Source organism: Urocitellus parryii, chromosome 11 (genome assembly GCF_045843805.1).
Source record: "Urocitellus parryii isolate mUroPar1 chromosome 11, mUroPar1.hap1, whole genome shotgun sequence".
In the NCBI taxonomy this organism is placed as follows: domain Eukaryota; kingdom Metazoa; phylum Chordata; class Mammalia; order Rodentia; family Sciuridae; genus Urocitellus; species Urocitellus parryii.
Genome location: NC_135541.1, coordinates 123,896,351 through 123,917,506, shown reverse-complemented (window position 1 = coordinate 123,917,506; position 21,156 = coordinate 123,896,351). Strand labels below are relative to the sequence as shown.

Genomic DNA, 21,156 nt, shown 5'->3' with positions numbered 1-21,156 from the left:
TAGGAAAACACAAGTTAAAATGATGACAGATGCTATTATTTATGTATGAGATTAGGAAAGCTAAAATTGATCTACTTTTGTTAGGAAAAGGGAACTTTCATGTGGCTTTGACGGGAGTGTAAATTGATGTAGTTAACTTAGAGGCCAACTTGGCAATCCTTCTATTAAACTAAATAGCACATAACCTTATGTGCCAGTAGTCCCATATCTAGGAAAACTCTTGCAAAACACATGTGCGAACAAGGATATGAATAAGATATCCCTGTAGCTTTGTTTATGATACTGAAAAATTGAAAGCAACTTAAATGCTCACCAGTGAGTGAATTACTAAGTAAGACTTGGCATATCCCTATCACAGAATTTGATTTAACGATTAGAAAGAATGAATTAGATTTATGTAAGTCAACACCTCCAAAAATTATTCAGTGAAAAATGTACAATATAGAACCATAAGTACATAAAGAAATGCATATAAAATCTAAATACATTTCTGTGAACCTGGATATGTCTGTAAAAATGTCTTTAAGGTATCTGAAAAGTATCAAATTCTACTTTGCAGTGACTGTATCTTAGGAAAGGAGAGAAAGGTTTGGATTTGGATGAAAGGCATAGGAGATTATAGTTTTATCTATAAAATATTCTGATTTTTAAAAGGAAGATTATATCCCTATGTTTTTGCAAAATTAAAATTGATTTTTGTTTTTTGTAACTGTGGTATATTTTTGTTGAAAGAATGCATTACATGAACTAATAATGATGTATACAGTAATTTTTTGTATATGATTCCCGGAAGTGGAGATAATGTCAGTGAGAATTTTATTTATTCACAGTAAAGGACTCATTTTACAGCAGGCTTACTTGTTTTTATCATGTGCTTATAATGAAAAATAAGAAAAAAACATTGATACTACTTAAGAAGATGGACTTCCATGTTGAATTCTTCTTTAATCTGGACCATACCACACTAAGCCATTCCCTTTGTTCTGTCTCCAAAGGCAACGTGAAGGGTGGAGAAAGCACTGGACTGGATATGGCCAGCAGCTTTGCTCTGATTAAACAGTTGACACATGTTGGTTGTATAAGGTGGGATTCTCTCTCTTCAAATGACAAATAAAGGGGTTATCATGGAGTTCCTAGCCTGTAAATATCTACGTGTAGTCTTGGGAGGGCCTAGAAGTCCCTGAAATTATGGCGAAGCTTTTCTTCTAGGTGGATCTGTGTACTTTTTGAGGGGGAAAGAGATTCTGAAATAGTCATGGAACAAGAAAAAGAGCCAATATCCTGTATGATCTTAAGTGTTCTTTGGAGTTGTGAAATTTGAGTAAAAATAAAAATAATCCTTAAGATCTTTATCCTGTCCTTTCTTTTTCTCTTTCCACTTATCAAACTCCTCAAACAAACATAAAACCCAGAAACAGTTAACAAGTTTTATAAGCTATAAGATATATGACTGGTTTCTAAAGTTAATATGATTATTAAATGGGCTAATACGTGTAGAGCCATCTACCACTATTGGACATGTAGTAATGAAACAACGGATAGTTAAAAAAGAAAAGAGCAGAGCTGCAGTGGAGTTTTGTCCATTTTGACTTAATTATAAAAGCATATCTTGTTCTAATTCAGTGCCTAGTACCTTTCCTTTCCCATCCCTCCCCCAACCCCTTGCTCCCTTCCCTCTATTGATCTTTCTGCCATTTACCCGTAGTTATTTTTTAAATTATTTCTTCTAGACTTTATTTTTAGAATTCTGACCAGAAGTTTGTACTTTTTTGTTTAGATATACTTGACAGTAGAGTGTATTTTGACATATTATACATATATGGAGATAACTTCTCATTCTTACTGTTGTAAATGATGTGGAATTATACTGTTCATGTATTCATATATGATGTAGGAAAGTTATGTTCAATTCATTCTACTGTCTTTCCTATTCCTACCCCCACCCTTGCCTTCATTCCCCTTTGTATAAACCAGTGAACTTTTATTTTCCCCTCCCCTCTCCTTATTGTGTGTTAGCATCTACATTTCAGAACATTTGGCCTTTGGATTGAGGGGTTAGCTTATTTCACTTAGCATGATAGTCTCCAGTTACATACACTTACTGGAAAATGCTATAATTTTATTATTTTTTATGGCTGAGTAATATTCCATTGTGCATATATACCACATTTTCTTTATCCATTCATCTGTTGAAGGGTATCTGGGTTCCATAGCTTAGCTATTGTGAATTGAACTGCAATAAGCATTAATGTGGCTGTGTCACTATGGTATGCTAATTTTAAGTCCTTTGGGTATATGCTGAAGAGTGGGATAACTGAGTCATCTGGAGATTCCATTCTAGGTTTTCTGAGGAATCTCCATACTGCTTATATGCCTCTTAATTACAAAATACTCAAGTAATCTGGAAAAATATTTTTAAAAACATAACAATAAATCACTACTATTTCCATCATATAAAAATAATCAAGGTTAATTTTTGGAAAAAAACATTATTCCAAATTTCTTTGTATGTGTGCAGAAGAATGAGAATTAGATAAATAAAACTTGAGTTATTATTTAGACAGAAATAAAACTTAAATCTTGGCTAATCATAAGCAACCAATTAACATGTGACTAGGGACTTTTCAACAAAGTATCCTCAAAAAGAAAATGATGTAATTGCAAACCAATCAGATTTTTAAATTTTGCTTCTGAGTTTTCCCAATGAATGTTTGCCTCTGGTATTTTGTCTTTGAAATAGTAAACCTCTTTCAGTCTGGTATTTCCCAATTTGTAAGTTGCTTTTAACTCAAACTCTTAAAATTTTATTATGTCCCAGATTTTCCTTAACAATAGAAATGTGTACAAAACAGAAATACCTTATCAATCATAAAAGGAGGCATTTGTAAAGCCAGTATTTCAAATGATTCTTCTGTTTGAAGGAGGATCTTATAGTCTTGGGCAATTCACCAGAAATGTTTAGATTTGAAATTAGTAACAGGCATGCCTCTCTTTTGACTAAGTGGAGGAAGGACTACTGAGTGCATTATGTATTCTTAGAAATATTTTAGGAAAGGTTATACATAGAAGTTGAGGATTCGGGAAAATGATTACCTTGATCCTATCTTTTTCCACTAAGTGAATGGAGCCAGGTTCAGTGTAGGGGAGATACTCAAGTGTGATGGGAACTCAGATGAACTGGCTAGCAAATGTTCAGTTCAATGTGAGACTACTATTACTCCTGTTTGGCTGATTGTTAAGAAAGGATGTTGGCCTGGGGTTGCTGAAAACAAAACTCAGGTTATTCTGTGTGTGTGTGTGTTTTCTCTCATATTTTAAACAATGGGAACCACTAGTATTCTGGGCAAGTAAAACATACCTAGTTACGGCCTGATAGTCACTTTTGAACTTTTAGGTTTTGGTATATGACCATGGGTTTGATCCAAATATAATTCTATTTAAAGAAAATATCAACAAAGTTTACTCTCCCATTGATAAATCTCATTTTTTCCCTTCTTTTACAAACTTGCTTCTTGGTGGCTCTAGATACCTTTCTCTCAGTCAGTCATTATACGTGTTATTATTGCAAAAATTTTTAGAAATGTCCTGCATCTGCCTCTCTTCTCTATTCCATGTAACCTGTGAGCTTTTACCCTGATTACTGGAGTAGTATCTAAATTGGTCCCCACACCTCCTGTCTTATCCCTCTGTCATAAAAATTTTTCCAAAATGAAAATATGATCATTTAACTTAAAAGCCCATTGATGATTTTTCATTGCTTATAGAAACTAGAGTCATCATCAAGGCTCATTCATGAACTTCGTTGTGACCCAGCCTTGGCCTGTTGTTCTGGTGTGTCTTGCTGTGTCCTACGCTATGCTGAATTATTTTCAGGTTTCCCAAGCTTATCGTGGTCTTTTTTATCATAAGATTTTATATACCGTTTTTAAAAATGTCTAATCTTCCCAAGTAAGCATGGATACATCCTGGCCATTTCTGTAGACCCACTGTAAATTCTTCTCTTTTCTTGAGATTTCTTTAAATCATATTTCTTCACTTTTAGTCAGGGATGGTTGATCACCTCAAACACAATTCTTGACCATATCTTTTATTGCTCTTGCCACAATATTCATGTACGTTGTTTTCTCATAGTTTGGTCTCTTTAATGAACTTGTTAACTCTGGAAGTCAGACAGATAGTATCTTTCTCTTATTTGTAACTCCTATATCAAGTACAATGTCAATTAATTTGTTATTAACTTCTTTCCAATTAATGGATGAGTGAATGAGTGGCCCTAATGTGGCACTGACAACACCCACATTATCTAGATCATCTGGGTCCTGTCATCAAACTAATCAGACATCAAACTAATCGCCCACATTCTTGGGTTTCCTGTTGGAGGAGCGCTGTAGAAATAAGAGTATTTTGTCACACATAGGTGGAGCTCTCCTATCCATTCTTTCAGGCTTTGCAAGCTAAGTCCGACAAAACATGTCAGAAAGGGATTAGGAAGAGCAAGGGATGGATTTGAAGACAAAAAGCAGTAGGGACTAACTAGTAATGTTATTGGAAAATCAAGGTGACTGAATATTCCCCCAATCCCCAAATATTCAAATCTAGAGTTTATGAGGTGCATTTTAGAAGCGGCACACCCTCCTCATCCAGCCTCTGAATGGCTTTGATTGGAAACACCTGGAGGCTCTAACGCATTTTTAGATGCTACTCAGAGTAAATTAGTTTGATTGAGATGTGATTTCATTTGTTTATTAGTTGGTTGGTTTTAAAGACATCCATCCAGCCTAGCAATTCAACAAATAACAGAGCTGACACAAATCTCACCTTGAGAACTTAAAGAAAAATGGTCGAACTACTCCCTCTTGACAAAAGGGAAAGAATGATCCTGCAGAGTGGGGTATGGAGAAGATACTAACATTTTAAAAGTAAAAAAAAAAAAAAAATTTAAACTACTTTAAAAATCTGTCAACTTATCTATCTGTCCTTTCATCCATTTGTCTGTTGGCCATAAAAGAGGAAACAAACTGATTTTTACAGGAAGGAAGATAAGGCAAAACAACATTTGACGTATGCTCTCTAGGTGTTAAGACTTCTGTGTGGAATAACCTGAGGAAGCAGAAGATGCCTGGGCTTTTGAGTGAGTGGAGTTTGACCAAATTGCCACTCTGGTGCTTATTAGCAAGGTGGGCCAAGTTTTTTTAACATCTTTGGCCCTCAGTGTTTTCTGTAGAAATGATTTTTGATATGCAAAGTTTTTTAAAGTAATTTTCTAAAACATAGTGAAGAGACAGGCACAGTTGGAAAAATAACATAAATATTGAATTTTTTTATCAAGTTCGGTTATAGAATGCTACTTGCAGGAGACTGGAACTCAGTTTTCTGATTTAGAACTTTAGAGGAATCTTGAAGTAATGACTTGAAGCTCTGGGTAATCTGCATGAACTTGTATGGATCTCTTGAGCTCCTTAGATCTTGTTCTTCTAGCCAAAACAGATCATCCTATTCATATGTTTTAGGGTCTCTGCCACGACCCCTCGCCAGCAAAGGAAACACGACACAGGATTCTTCCTTCAGCAGTTTATTCAGGCCTTTGTTTAGACATGTCTTTTAGCTTGTTTCTCTCTACTACTACCACTACTGCTACTCCTGCTACTACTACTACTCCTATGTGCCCCAGCCTTAATAAAGCAGATAAAGCCCCAATGCACAACTGCCACGTGGACTTTTCTCATAGGGTGTCAAGTCACAGCGTGCCAACTCATTCTGATAAGGAGTTGTTTGTCACAGACTACAGCGGAAACCAGCGCCATCTTATAATGGCGGCCACAGTACACAGAAACAGCTCACCACAGGTCTCTCCATATTTCTTCCTTCCTAATAGCTTCACTATGGGAAACTGCCTCTCTTAACCCTTTGTGTCTGTATTCTCATTAAAGATGGTACATCAGCCAGTCTTTAAAAGCTTTAATCCTAGAGAAAGTCGCTAAAGCTAGAAACATGTCCAAATGATTTGGAAATAAAGGATGCATTTATTTGTAGACAGTAGGAGGGAGGACATATGATTTTTGTTAGTGTACATCACTGAGAAAAGAAAAAAGTAATATAAGAGACAGCTTAGTAAACCTAAGGAATCTATATAAAATAGACATATTTCCCTTACAAATTCCATATGACTTGTGCCAGGTGGCTTTATTAAACAAAGCAAACAATTGTGAATTTCTACCGGTAATTCTGTCTACTGTATTTGTAAGCAGAGCTTCACTCACTTTAATTTACTGTGTCCCTAAATATTAGGTAAGATGTTACTTAAAACATTTTTGAGTCTGAATTAGTCGCCTTTTAATTGTGCTAATAGTTCATTATTAAAGAGCTGCCTTCTTTTTGCTGGCATGATTAATTTCCAATTGAATGCAGCACTGCCTCTATCTTTACTCCTTTTCTGTTTTTCTACTTTCTCTTATTTCCCTTACACCTTACATACTCACCTTTGATTGCACCAGCATGCTCAAGAAGGTTGCACTCAGCGTGTTCTTTTATTTTGGACGGTCTTCTCTTGTTATCAAATGCTCTAGGGATAAGGGAACTATATTTTACACTCTTAACAAAGAACAGCAATGCAGTGTTGTCAGTCCAAACTGACCTTAAATTTCCCCTTATCCTAAGGTCATCCTTTTCTAGAAAATTTGTAGGAAGAATAATTTCATCTTTCATGCCTCCCAGTTTGTCCTTTCAGAGTTCCTCTTCAGTGTCATGTGCTCTTCTCTGACACTCCCTACCATGCTGGAAATAATTCTTCTGCCACATCACTGGGTATTCCTTGGCATGGTTTGTTTTATCTGTGAGATGCTGGCATATAGTAGTAATAGAAAAGGAAATCTCTAACTGTGTATACCTGTGATTCTTCTCTTTCCAGCTGAATAACCCAAAGAAACTCAACTTTTCACAGTGATTCCACATGTCACCCTAGTTTCTAATCTTTTCTGTGGACCATACCTTTTGTCTCATTTTATGTTTACTTTTATCTTAAAAGGGAAATGTGTAACTCTCTGTGTTATTTTAAAGTACCTTTGGTATGATTTATAAGGAACAATTGCCTCAATTTGATTAAAACTAATTACTGAGGATTTTAGCAATCTGAACTATATTAAATTTTAAAAATTATATCCAAAGGGTATGGTCAAATATATGTGTGTGTGTGTGTGTGTGTGTGTGTGTGTGTGTACCTCCACACATATATTTACACATACAATAAAAGCCAATTAATATTGATTCAAGGGACCACCGGAATTTTAGAATTAAAGATACTGTAAATGTTAAAGACACTGTAAATGTACAGATTTAGAAATGTGGAATATATAGAATGAGTGCAGACCCCCTGGAAGAATGGGAAGGGATATGGCTTGAGAGTCAGAAACCTATACTGTGGTCACAACAGGACTTCTAATTAGCTGCATAATATGGGCAAATTAATCTCTATGAATCTCATTTACTTTACCTTCAACAGAAATTGCATGAGATTTAAATATCCAACTTAAATTTTGAATTATTTTTTAATAATTAACACTCATTCAATGAATGAATAGTGATGGACATATTTGTATGAATTGTTTACTATTCAGGCTTAATTACCATATACTCAACAATTTTTCATGTATCATCAATAGTGTAACAGTAATTTTTAATTTTGCTAGTTAACTAGTGTTCTTTGATCACATATCATGACTGAAAGTTCATAAAGACTTATCAGAAGAATGAGCCTTTTTGTTGTTGTTGTTCATATAATTTCTGCTTCCAATAGTGCTCATGGATGGATTTTAATTTTTAATTAACACATTAATCATATCTACAGATGGGACTCACTGTGCTATTTTTATACATGCATCCAGTGTACATTGGTCATACCTGGTCTCTTTCCACCCCTGCCCCAGCATCCCTCCCAGGCTCCAGCAATCACTATTCTACTTTCAGGTCAACTTGTTTTAGGTACCTGCAAGTATCTGTTAGGAAGGCTGATTTCATTTCCTTTGGATACATACTAAGGAATGGTACACCTAGATGATATGGTAGTTCTATATTTAGTTTTTTGAGGAATCTCAAATTATAATTTCCATAATGTTTGTACTAATTCACATTCCCACCAAGAATGTATGGGATTCCTTTTTCTCCATCTCTTCACCAGCATCAGTGTTTTTTTTTTTTTTTTAATACACTAGCTACAGTAACAAGGATAAGGTCGTATCTCTTTGTATTTTTGATTTGCATTTCTCTGATGGCTAATGATATTGAGCATTTTTCATATACTTATTGACTATTTGTATTTCTTCTTTTGAGAATTGTTTATTTAGATCAAGTTCCTGACTTTAATCGAATCACTTATTTTTTATTTTCAAGTTTTTTGAGTTCCTTGTATGTCCTGAATATTCACCCTCTGTCAGATGAATAGCTAACAACTGTGTTCACCTGTTCTTTAGGTTGCCTCTTCACTTTGAGGATTGTTTGCTTTGCTGTACAGAATATTTTTAGCTTGATGTAATTCCATTTGTCAATATTTGTTTTTTTTCCCTATGCTTTTAGGGTCCTTCTCAGAAAATCACTGCGTACACTGAGGTCTTGGAATATCCCCTGTGTTTTCTTAGAGTAGTTAAGAGCTTCATGGCTTCCACTTAGGTCTTTGGTTCATTTCCAGTTGATTTTTGGACAGAGCTGGGAGGGAGGGACAAGTACCAATCTTCTGCATGTAGACATCTAGTTTTTCCAGGAGTATTTGTGGAAGATCCTGTCATTTCCGGTGTATGTTTTTGGCACCTTTGTTGAGAGGCAGCAGGCTGTCGATGGGTGGGTTTACTTCTGGGATCTCTGTTCTGTTCCACTGGTCTGTGTGTTTACCATGGCTCTGTAGTGTGTCTTCAAATCAGGTATCATAATGCCTCCAGCTTTGTTCTTTTTGCTCCAAATGGCCTTGACTGTTGTGGGTCTTTTGTATTTCTATATCAAATTTAGGATTTTTTTTCTAGTTCTGTGAAGAATGTCATTAGTATTTTGATGGCTATTGCATTAAATGTGTAGGTGGCTTTGGTAGTATGGACATTTCAACAATGATTCTTCTAATTCACAAACATGGGAGGTATTTCCATCTTTTAGTGTCTTTAGCTTCTTTCATCGGTGTGTTATGATTTTTATTGAAATCTTTTACTTCCTTAGTTAAGTTTATTCTAGGCATTTTATTTTTATTGTGGCCATTGTGAATGGCATTGCCCTCATGGTTTCTTTCTTAGCGAATTTATTATTGGTATATAGAAAAGCTACTGATTTTTATGTCCTTCAACCTGCACCTTTATGGAATTTCTTCATTAGTTCTGATAGTCTTTTGGTGGACTCTTTAAGTTTTTATGTAGAGAATCATGTCAGATGCAAACAGGGATAATTTGACTTCCTCCCTTTCTATTTGTATCCTTTTCATTTCTTTCTGTGTCTTAGTTGCTCTAGAAAAATCTGTGGTACTATATTGAATAAGAGTTGTGAAGTGGCATCCTGTTTTATTTCTGATCTTAGAAATGCTTTTAGTTTTTCTCCATTCAATATGATGTTGGCTGTGAGTCTGTCATATGTAGCATTTGTTTCCTTCTATACCTGATGTATTCAGACCTTTTATCATGAAGGGCTGTTGGGTCTTATTAAATGCTTTTTCTGAATCAGGGCTGTGCATCTTACTAGGTTCTAGTCTCTGTCTTGCTGGTTTTCTGTATTCTCCATGGTCACTCACCTCAAAATGCAGCTGCACACTTGTTGTTTTGGTTTTTCTTTATGAAGGAAGAAGTGAATCAGTACTGGTGCCCCCACTTGACTATCTTGAGACGTTAGGTCTAGTGATTTTACATATCTGCTTGCAAATTGCACTTTAACTTAAATTACAAAAGGAAGGTAGAAGAAAAACAGCTTGATATTGAGGCAATGAGAGGTAGAATACCAAATTCTGACTTAGGGGATTATCACTGATTAATTAGTGAATTATTATAAATGTTCCAAGTGGCTCTTTTTCTTTTGACCTGCAGATTAAGGGAATGATCTTTGAAGTTCTTATTAACTCTGACATTCTGGAAATTATCTTTGGTTTTAAAATAGTAAACTTTCTGCTAAAGTAAATATTTTTTCTGCTTCTTATTATTTCTTCCTTTCATAATAAATTAATATATTTTCTCCCCTTAGGCAGATATATATTCAAAATTGTTTTCCTTCTACAGAAAACTCAAGCTCCTATTAGCCTCCATTCATAGGGGTGTTTCAATAATATCTTTGACAGAAAAAAATCCATAGTACACTGCCAAAGTCCGGCTGCAGCAAAATGGGGGGGGGGACGACACGAATAACTTGTGTATGTTGATACAGCAGGAGTGGAAGCCTCTTATCTTAATTAGCATAAACTAGATACATCAGTCAACCAATAAGGAATCTCCACACTTAATGGCTCGCTTTTGTTACTTCTCAAACCACTCCCTCTGGCATTTTGCCAGGCACCATCCAGACTTGTTTAGGAACTCTAACATTCCCCTGGCAAAATGCCAGGTGTTATTTTGACTTGTTTACAGACCTTGACATTACACAATTCTTATTTCTAGAGCTCAGGTTGTTTGGGGTTATGTTTGATAATGTTTGCTGTGATGATCATGATTAACCAAAGCACAGGTCAACTCAGTGTAAAGCCTTTCTTCCTATAAATGCTTTAGACAGTGATTAGATTGAGGAAAAGACCAGATATGGTTGACTTTTTCCCTTCTTTGGACTTCTTAATTAATTTATTCATATTTGTTTTCTTTTGCAATGCTGAAGATGAAACTCAGGCCCTTGTGCTTGCTAGGCAATGTTCTGCCACTGGGAACACCCCCAGCCCTTCTCCTTTATTTTCTTTTTTATCCCTAGGAAGCAAACAGGGGACTTGAGCCTACATAGACCAGGCCAAGTCTTTTCCGGCTAAGCTACACCTCCCAGTTTCAACTTTATTATCTTTCATATGTTCTTTTGTATCAAGAACAAGATGTTTACATCAGGTAGAAATAAAATTATTTTCTGTTCTGAATTTAGAGTGGGTTGTCACTGAAACATCTTAACTCTTTCCTTTCTTTTTGAGTATGTAGCTCCATTTTTAGCTCCTGAGGAGATGTGAAGCAGCAGATCTGGGCTTCTTATTAGTAGTATCTGAATGCTATACTGCCATCTAGGTGTTCAGAGGTAGAAGAAAAAATTTGCATCTGACTCTGAGGCAGGGAACTATCTTTGTGTTTGTGGGTATAAAAGAAAAGAGAAACCATGCTTTGAAGAAAAGTTTGTTATCAATTTTAATGCAATTCAATGCAATTTTTTTTGTTCTTATATCCAGGAAGGAATGACAATAAATTCAAAAGTGTACAGAATCCCAATGGTGACACAAAAAGATGAAAATATTCTGAACCTTCACCTAGAAAACTACCACATTCCTTCTTCAGGACATGAAATGTGTTACATTGTTATTAAAGAAATTTTGATTCTTAAACTGTATCTCTTAGCTTCTTGGATAGGTTTGTTAATAATCAATTAAAACAAAATCTGGAAAATCCAAATTTTGTTTCTCAATAAAATTTTTAAAACTCATTTGTGTCCTTAAATATACAGATCACTTTAATATATACTTCTGGATGTAGGTCTGAATGCTGTTTATTTCTTCCATTCACTATTTTCTATCCAAGGAGCTCAGTGATTATGGAGCTTTACAAAAAGACCAGCACCAACAACAAAATTAATAAGAGTACAGTATTATAGTTAATATAGAAGAGCAGACATACAAGCCCTACTACCAAAAGGAGCAATCTATTAAATATCTTATTTTCTTATTGTATGTCTCATATTTCCTTGGGTCCTTATCTTTGGTTATTTTATTTTCTCCTTACTTTTTATTCAAAATAATAGCACCTTTGTTCTTGAACATACTCGTAGAGTGGCGTACTACTATCTATGTAGAGGGAACCTGAGTCCATTCTTGCCTTCCTGTGGTAATCTCTTGCCTCAGAGCCTCTTGTCTGCGTATCATCTACATCCTGACTGTACCTACTGATGCCACCAGATGGATTAGATCCGGACTCTTGCTCTTGACTTCCCCCACCCAATATGGTTGAATTTCTTGATAAATACCTATACTCTTCAGATCCCATAGGGTCTTGACTATACAGTGAATAATTAGAAAAGGATCTTTGACTTCCTGTTATGTTGTCAATTGATTGCTCATAGGTGTTACTTGGTTGGCTCTGGCTATATTTTTGCCTCTCATTAGTGAAACCAGATTGCTTTCTAGTAGAAGAAAATGACATGTATTGTCCATCATTAGATCCAGACTGGTCATATGATGGGCTGTGAATAGAACCCTGATTTCCAATTGTACCAAATTGAGACTGAACATTTGTGTTACTTGACTGTTCAGAGGTTATTGTAGAATGGGCATGATTAGATCCTTGTCTTGTTATATGGGATCCAGACTGTTCCTGGGAATCAACTAATTGCCCTTGACTTGCTTCAAACTGTCCATGCTTTGAAACCTGCCTTCCTTCTCTTCCAGATGCTTTGAATTCAGTTTGGTCAGATATAGAAAAGGATTGTCCATGTGTAGACACGGAAGTACTTATAGGTCTGTCTGTTGACCTCAAAGGGCTAGAAGTGCGACTGCTACTTCTGCTATGCCCAGAAGGTCCATAACCAGATTGCCCATAGTCATATTCTGAACGACCATAGCTGCCGTGTCTCCAACCATGACCTGATCCATGTCTTTGTTTTCTGTTGTTCTGTGACTCAAAATGTCTTCTTCCAGACTGACCATGAATACTACTAGATTGTGATCTGACACTATCTCTTGACTGCTGGTGAATATTATGTGATTGTGTGTGACCAGATCCCAATTCACCATGTTGAGATCCAGCATGGCTATGAGCAGATGCTGAGTGTCTTTGTGAGATGGCTGATTTATGTTCTCTGTCAGTGGACGCATTATGAGCAGGTGATCTTCTTGGAGTTACGTGGGAACTACTCTCTGGGGATTGTCCAAGGCCAGAATGAGCATGTCTAGTACTTCCTTGGGACTGCTCATGACCACTTTGATGTCTCTCTGAATGAGTGGATCCGGCCTCTCCATGTTGAGATCCAGCATGGCCCTGAGAGGATCCTGAGTGTCTGTGGGAGACTCCTGAGTGCTCTTCACTCTCCCTGGACTCAGTGTGCATAGGCGTCCTTTGTGGAGTTGTCCTGGATCCAGAGTGTGTGGATTGTCTGTGCCCAGACTGTGAACGTCTAGTGGTGTCCCTAGACTGTCCATGAGATGTCCCCTGTCTCTCTGAATGAGTGAATCCTGCCTCTCCATGTTGAGATCCAGCATGGCCCTGAGAGGATCCAGAGTGTCTGTGGGAGACTCCTGAGTGCTCTTCACTCTCACTGGACTCAGTGTGCATAGGCGTCCTTTGTGGAGTTGTCCTGGATCCAGAGTGTGTGGATTGTCTGTGCCCAGACTGTGAACGTCTAGTGGTGTCCCTAGACTGTCCATGAGATGTCCCCTGTCTCTCTGAATGAGTGAATCCTGCCTCTCCATGTTGAGATCCAGCATGGCCCTGAGAGGATCCTGAGTGTCTGTGGGAGACTCCTGAGTGCTCGTCACTCTCACTGGACTCAGTGTGCATAGGCGTCCTTTGTGGAGTTGTCCTGGATCCAGAGTGTGTGGATTGTCTGTGCCCAGACTGTGAACGTCTAGTGGTGTCCCTAGACTGTCCATGAGATGTCCCCTGTCTCTCTGAATGAGTGAATCCTGCCTCTCCATGTTGAGATCCAGCATGGCCCTGAGAGGATCCAGAGTGTCTGTGGGAGACTCCTGAGTGCTCTTCACTCTCACTGGACTCAGTGTGCATAGGCGTCCTTTGTGGAGTTGTCCTGGATCCAGAGTGTGTGGATTGTCTGTGCCCAGACTGTGAACGTCTAGTGGTGTCCCTAGACTGTCCATGAGATGTCCCCTGTCTCTCTGAATGAGTGAATCCTGCCTCTCCATGTTGAGATCCAGCATGGCCCTGAGTGGATCCTGAGTGTCTGTGGGAGACTCCTGAGTGCTCTTCACTCTCACTGGACTCAGTGTGCATAGGCGTCCTTTGTGGAGTTGTCCTGGATCCAGAGTGTGTGGATTGTCTGTGCCCAGACTGTGAACGTCTAGTGGTGTCCCTAGACTGTCCATGAGATGTCCCCTGTCTCTCTGAATGAGTGAATCCTGCCTCTCCATGTTGAGATCCAGCATGGCCCTGAGTGGATCCTGAGTGTCTGTGGGAGACTCCTGAGTGCTCTTCACTCTCACTGGACTCAGTGTGCATAGGCGTCCTTTGTGGAGTTGTCCTGGATCCAGAGTGTGTGGATTGTCTCTGTGAAGACTGTGAACGTCTAGTGGTGTCCCTAGACTGTCCATGAGATGTCCCCTGTCTCTCTGAATGAGTGGATCCTGCCTCTCCATGTTGAGATCCAGCATGGCCCTGAGTGGATCCTGAGTGTCTGTGGGAGACTCCTGAGTGCTCTTCACTCTCACTGGACTCAGTGTGCATAGGCGTCCTTTGTGGAGTTGTTCTGGATCCAGAGTGTGTGGATTGTCTCTGTGAAGACTGTGAACGTCTAGTGGTGTCCCTAGACTGTCCATGAGATGTCCCCTGTCTCTCTGAATGAGTGAATCCTGCCTCTCCATGTTGAGATCCAGCATGGCCCTGAGTGGATCCTGAGTGTCTGTGGGAGACTCCTGAGTGCTCTTCACTCTCACTGGACTCAGTGTGCATAGGCGTCCTTTGTGGAGTTGTCCTGGATCCAGAGTGTGTGGATTGTCTGTGCCCAGACTGTGAACGTCTAGTGGTGTCCCTAGACTGTCCATGAGATGTCCCCTGTCTCTCTGAATGAGTGAATCCTGCCTCTCCATGTTGAGATCCAGCATGGCCCTGAGTGGATCCTGAGTGTCTGTGGGAGACTCCTGAGTGCTCTTCACTCTCACTGGACTCAGTGTGCATAGGCGTCCTTTGTGGAGTTGTCCTGGATCCAGAGTGTGTGGATTGTCTCTGTGAAGACTGTGAACGTCTAGTGGTGTCCCTAGACTGTCCATGAGATGTCCCCTGTCTCTCTGAATGAGTGAATCCTGCCTCTCCATGTTGAGATCCAGCATGGCCCTGAGAGGATCCAGAGTGTCTGTGGGAGACTCCTGAGTGCTCTTCACTCTCACTGGACTCAGTGTGCATAGGCATCCTTTGTGGAGTTGTCCTGGATCCAGAGTGTGTGGATTGTCTGTGCCCAGACTGTGAACGTCTAGTGGTGTCCCTAGACTGTCCATGAGATGTCCCCTGTCTCTCTGAATGAGTGAATCCTGCCTCTCCATGTTGAGATCCAGCATGGCCCTGAGAGGATCCTGAGTGTCTGTGGGAGACTCCTGAGTGCTCTTCACTCTCACTGGACTCAGTGTGCATAGGCGTCCTTTGTGGAGTTGTCCTGGATCCAGAGTGTGTGGATTGTCTGTGCCCAGACTGTGAACGTCTAGTGGTGTCCCTAGACTGTCCATGAGATGTCCCCTGTCTCTCTGAATGAGTGAATCCTGCCTCTCCATGTTGAGATCCAGCATGGCCCTGAGTGGATCCTGAGTGTCTGTGGGAGACTCCTGAGTGCTCTTCACTCTCACTGGACTCAGTGTGCATAGGCGTCCTTTGTGGAGTTGTCCTGGATCCAGAGTGTGTGGATTGTCTCTGTGAAGACTGTGAACGTCTAGTGGTGTCCCTAGACTGTCCATGAGATGTCCCCTGTCTCTCTGAATGAGTGAATCCTGCCTCTCCATGTTGAGATCCAGCATGGCCCTGAGTGGATCCTGAGTGTCTGTGGGAGACTCCTGAGTGCTCTTCACTCTCACTGGACTCAGTGTGCATAGGCGTCCTTTGTGGAGTTGTCCTGGATCCAGAGTGTGTGGATTGTCTGTGCCCAGACTGTGAACGTCTAGTGGTGTCCCTAGACTGTCCATGAGATGTCCCCTGTCTCTCTGAATGAGTGAATCCTGCCTCTCCATGTTGAGATCCAGCATGGCCCTGAGTGGATCCTGAGTGTCTGTGGGAGACTCCTGAGTGCTCTTCACTCTCACTGGACTCAGTGTGCATAGGCGTCCTTTGTGGAGTTGTCCTGGATCCAGAGTGTGTGGATTGTCTCTGTGAAGACTGTGAACGTCTAGTGGTGTCCCTAGACTGTCCATGAGATGTCCCCTGTCTCTCTGAATGAGTGAATCCTGCCTCTCCATGTTGAGATCCAGCATGGCCCTGAGTGGATCCTGAGTGTCTGTGGGAGACTCCTGAGTGCTCTTCACTCTCACTGGACTCAGTGTGCATAGGCGTCCTTTGTGGAGTTGTTCTGGATCCAGAGTGTGTGGATTGTCTGTGCCCAGACTGTGAACGTCTAGTGGTGTCCCTAGACTGTCCATGAGATGTTCCCTGTCTCTCTGAATGAGTGGATCCTGCTGAGGATTGGCTCATGCCGGATGTATGCTTCCCACAGCAAGAGGAGTGACCTGAGCCAGACCCATGCTGCCCAAAGCCAGAGGACTGGCCAGAGCCGGACCCGTGCTGCCCGAATCCTGAGGACTGGCTCATGCCAGACCCGTGCTTTCCAAATCCTGAGGACTGGCTTGTGCCAGACCTGTGCTGCCCAAAGCCAGAGGACTGGCTTGTGCCAGACCCGTGCTGCCCAAAACCTGAGGACTGGCCCGTGCCTGACCCGTGCTGCCGAAAGCCAGAGGACTGGCCTGTGCCAGACCCGTGCTGCCCGAAGCCAGAGGACTGGCTTGTGCCAGACCCGTGCTGCCCGAAGCCAGAGGACTGGCCCGAGCCAGACCCGTGCTGCCCAAAGCCAGAGGACTGGCCCGTGCCTGACCCATGCTGCCCAAAGCCAGAGGACTGGGCAGAGCCAGACGTGTGCTGCCCAAAACCTGAGGACTGGCCCGTGCCTGACCCATGCTGCCCAAAGCCAGAGGACTGGCCCGAGCCAGACCCATGCTGCCCGAAGCCAGAGGACTGGCCCGAGCCAGACGTGTGCTGCCCGAAGCCAGAGGACTGGCCCGAGCCAGACGTGTGCTGCCCGAAGCCAGAGGACTGGCCTGAGCTAGACCCTTGCTGCCCGAGGCCAGAGGAATGGCCAAAGCCAGAGGACTGGCCCGAGCCAGACCCGTGCTGCCCGAAGCCAGAGGACTGGCCAGAGCCGGACCCGTGCTGCCCGAATCCTGAGGACTGGCTCATGCCAGACCCGTGCTTTCCAAATCCTGAGGACTGGCTTGTGCCAGACCTGTGCTGCCCAAAGCCAGAGGACTGGCTTGTGCCAGACCCGTGCTGCCCAAAACCTGAGGACTGGCCCGTGCCTGACCCGTGCTGCCGAAAGCCAGAGGACTGGCCTGTGCCAGACCCGTGCTGCCCGAAGCCAGAGGACTGGCCCGTGCCTGACCCATGCTGCCCAAAGCCAGAGGACTGGGCAGAGCCAGACGTGTGCTGCCCAAAACCTGAGGACTGGCCCGTGCCTGACCCATGCTGCCCAAAGCCAGAGGACTGGCCCGAGCCAGACCCATGCTGCCCAAAGCCAGAGGACTGGCCCGAGCCAGACGTGTGCTGCCCGAAGCCAGAGGACTGGCCCGAGCCAGACGTGTGCTGCCCGAAGCCAGAGGACTGGCCCGAGCCAGACGTGTGCTGCCCGAAGCCAGAGGACTGGCCTGAGCTAGACCCGTGCTGCCCGAGGCCAGAGGAATGGCCAAAGCCAGAGGACTGGCCCGAGCCAGACCCGTGCTGCCCGAAGCCAGAGGACTGGCCCATGCCAGACCCGTGCTGCCCGAAGCCAGAGGACTGGCCCGAGCCAGACCCGTGCTGCCCAAAGCCAGAGGAATGGCCGAAGCCAGAGGACTGGCCCGAGCCTGACCCGTGCTGCCCGAAGCCAGAGGACTGGCCAGAGCTAGACGTCTGCTGCCCGAAGCCAGAGGACTGGCCCGTGCCAGACCCGTGCTGCCCAAAGCCAGAGGACTGGCCCATGCCAGACCTGTGCTGCCCAAAGCCAGAGGACTGGCCCGAGCCAGACTCGTGCTGCCCGAAGCCAGAGGACTGGCCAGAGCTAGATGTCTGCTGCCCGAAGCCAGAGGACTGGCCCGAGCCAGACCCGTGCTGCCCGAGGCCAGAGGACTGGCCCTTGCCGGACCCGTGCTGCCCGAGGCCAGAGGACTGACCCTTACTGGACCCGTGTTGACCACAGCCAGAAGACTGACTTGAGCCAGACCCATACTGGCCACAGCCAGAAGACTGACCTATGCCAGACCCATGATGCCCCAAACCAGAGGACTGACCCGAGCCTGGTCCATGTTGTTCATAGCTGCAGGACTGACCTGAACCAGACCCATGATGACCACATTTGGAAAATTCATTTGGACCAGACCCTTTTTGATGAGAGTTTGAAGACTGTCCACAAGAACCAGATCTATGTTGACCACAACTAGAAGACTGACTTGTTCCACAGCCATATTTTGCACAGCAAGAGGACTGACTTGAGCCTGTTCCTTGTTGTCCTCCACAGTTTTGTGGTTGACCACATTGTTGAGATTCACATCTTCTCTGAGTACAAGACTGCCTGCAGGAACTAGGATCAGATCGACCATATCCAGAGGACTGCCCTCCTGAGACACATCTATGACCTTGTCCTCCACTACTTCCTGATTGACAACCTGACTGAGGACAGCTAGATTGGTTTCCTGGCCCTTTAAATCTACTTGTCTGACAAGAGCTAGAAGCATTTTGTGGCCTTCCACACCCACCTGAATTACTGTAACCACATGCATGACTTTGTCTCCTACTGTCTCCTGAACCTTCAGAGCTAGACCCAAGATTTTGTCCTCCACTCTTTCTTGACTGCGTAGAGTTTGATTCATGTTCACAAGTCTCTAGTCCATGTGAAAAACCACCATGACTTTTCCTTCCCTGACTCTTTGATCCAGATACATATTCCTCCCCAGATTCCCTAGAGGGGCTACCATATGACTTGTTTCTTTCCCGTAGTTCCCCGGAGTTTGGACCATGTCTCTCTTGGCCACTCCTCCAGGAGTGTCCAGAACCAGACCCCTGATACCTTTTCTCAGATCCTTCGGAACTGGATGATTCACCTTGCCTTCTCAGCCTCCTGGAGTTGGACCCCTGTCTATATTTTGCAGCATCCCTCGAGCCCCCAGAACTATATCCATGCTCCTCTCCCTCATTCCAACTTGAATGTCTGTAACCTTTTTTCCGTCTTGGTGTCTCTTCTTCTTCTTCTTCTGTTTCATTTTCTTCCTCTTGGTGTCGGTGACCATGCCTATGCTTCTTTGACCCTGAAGCTTTGCAGTATTCTTTGCTGAGAACCTTGTTGCAGGCCATGGCCAGCTTGAATACCATCAGAAGAAACTCAGTAAAGTCTAGTCTTCGATCATGGTCTCGATCCAGCATATGCATGATGACATCTACTGTGTCTGGATCATCTGGGTTCTGTATATAAGTGACATACCAAGGGAGACCTGATCAGTGTAGCCCACATTACCAACTAAAACAATCAAGTAGGGCTATGGATTTGTAAGTACTTGACATTCTCTAGTTTTAGTCCAATCAAGTATTACTTTCAGTTAATAGGACCTAGTAAATATGAAAGAGTAATAGAAAATAGAGACTATTGGACTCCTTCAAAGAAAACATTTCAAGGATTTAAGCTAGAAGTTTGTGTGTTCAAGTATGGCATATGGGAAGGAGTGGAAGAAACCAAGTTTGGTTAACTGGTATATCTTAGTTTTACATAAGTTTTAAATATACATGTTAACCTATTCTGTTAGGACATGTTATTTTGAAGTCAATACAGTCTTTCCCAAGTAGATGGGAAAAAGTACTTTTTTTTTTTTTTTAAATCACCCTGGCCACATTGGTAATTCCTTTGTGGACAATATACAGACTCTATACATTTTTCCCTACTTGACAGGATAATTTATTATTTCATGTCTTAGTATAAATTTATTTTCTGCTTTTTCAGAAGAGAAACCTGAGTGCATGAGAAAGACTATGTCTATAAGGTGGGAGTACACTGAAAAGTGAGGAAGAAACATTGGCTTTTTGAAAATACATGTACCTTAATGAACTTTATAATGTCCAAAAAAATCTGCTTATAGTGTTTTCTCAAAGACCTTTGGAGCTTTGCCCTTTCTAGGTAATCTTGGTTCTATAAATGAGCACCCACAAGATCCTAATGGCCTTGCATATGATCCTTACCTTCAGAATTGGACGAAATTCCTTCTCCAGAAGTTCCTTTAGTTCATCCTTGCTCAGTGTGCCACATTCCCCATCTTGCTTTGTATATTTATAGAAAATATCTATGACAGTGACAACACTTCTTAAAAGATCTGTCATCTTTTTGCAAGTTTAAGTAAACCTAGAATGAAAAAGTAACAAAAAAGTGTCATTATTTCTTTTCCTTTTAATTCATCTGCACTCTCATTTTATTGTTCAAGAACAGAGTTGGGGCTGGGGATGTGGCTCAAGCTGTAATGTGCTCGCCTGGCATGCACAGGGTGCTGGGTTCCATCCTCAACACCACATAAAAATAAAATAAAGATGTTGTGTCCACCGAAAATTAAAAAATAAAATACTAAAAAAATTCTCTCTCTCTCTCTCTCTCTCTCTCTCTCTCTCTCTCTCTCTCAAAAAAAAAAAAAAAGAACAGAGTTGGATCTAAGCATCACACAGTTCTCATTTTAATATCGTGATTTTTTTTAAACCTTCTGTTTCTTTTAAGCCTCAAATACAAGTGTGGATCAGGGATTTTACAACACTGTTCAACTTCATTAATTTTGAATTACTTTGCTAAGTTCACGTAATGGCATGTTGCTGGTCCAACTGGGACTAGATCTCAGGTCTCCATATTTTTAATCGTGATTGAATATAGTCTCTACATGTAATCTCTCTATAATTTGGGTACTTTTGTGACTTGGGTGTTGCCCTAGAGCTTCCAAATTTTCCAGAACCACCTAGACACCATTGCCCCAAGCTCTCTAGTTTTACTGCTGCTGTTCTTGAGTCAAAAGTTACTGTCCTTCTACCATGACATCTGCATCCCTCC

The 21,156-nt window shown here is 41.8% G+C and overlaps 1 protein-coding gene across 1 annotated transcript; it reads right to left on the bottom strand.

Annotated features, from left to right (window-relative positions):
* Positions 1–1,170: 1,170 nt before the first annotated feature.
* Positions 1,171–20,447, bottom strand: Flg2 (filaggrin 2). Its single transcript, XM_077791633.1, has 4 exons — positions 20,310–20,447; positions 13,032–19,541; positions 12,689–12,827; positions 1,171–1,244 (listed from the first exon to the last, which is right to left on the bottom strand). Exons 1-4 carry the CDS (start codon positions 20,445–20,447, stop codon positions 1,171–1,173), a joined length of 6,861 nt encoding a protein of 2,286 aa, XP_077647759.1.
* Between the last annotated feature and the right edge of the window lie 709 nt (positions 20,448–21,156).

Coding starts and splice junctions, on each gene's coding strand:
- Flg2 (XM_077791633.1), bottom strand. CDS start 20,447: ATGACAGATCTTTTAAGAAGTGTTGTCACTGTCATAGATATTTTCTAT. Junction 19,542..20,309: donor AATTTCGTCCAATTCTGAAG/GTAAGGATCATA, acceptor ACTTATATACAG/AACCCAGATGATCCAGACAC. Junction 12,828..13,031: donor CCCCAGAGAGTAGTTCCCAC/GTAACTCCAAGA, acceptor ATTCATGGTCAG/TCTGGAAGAAGACATTTTGA.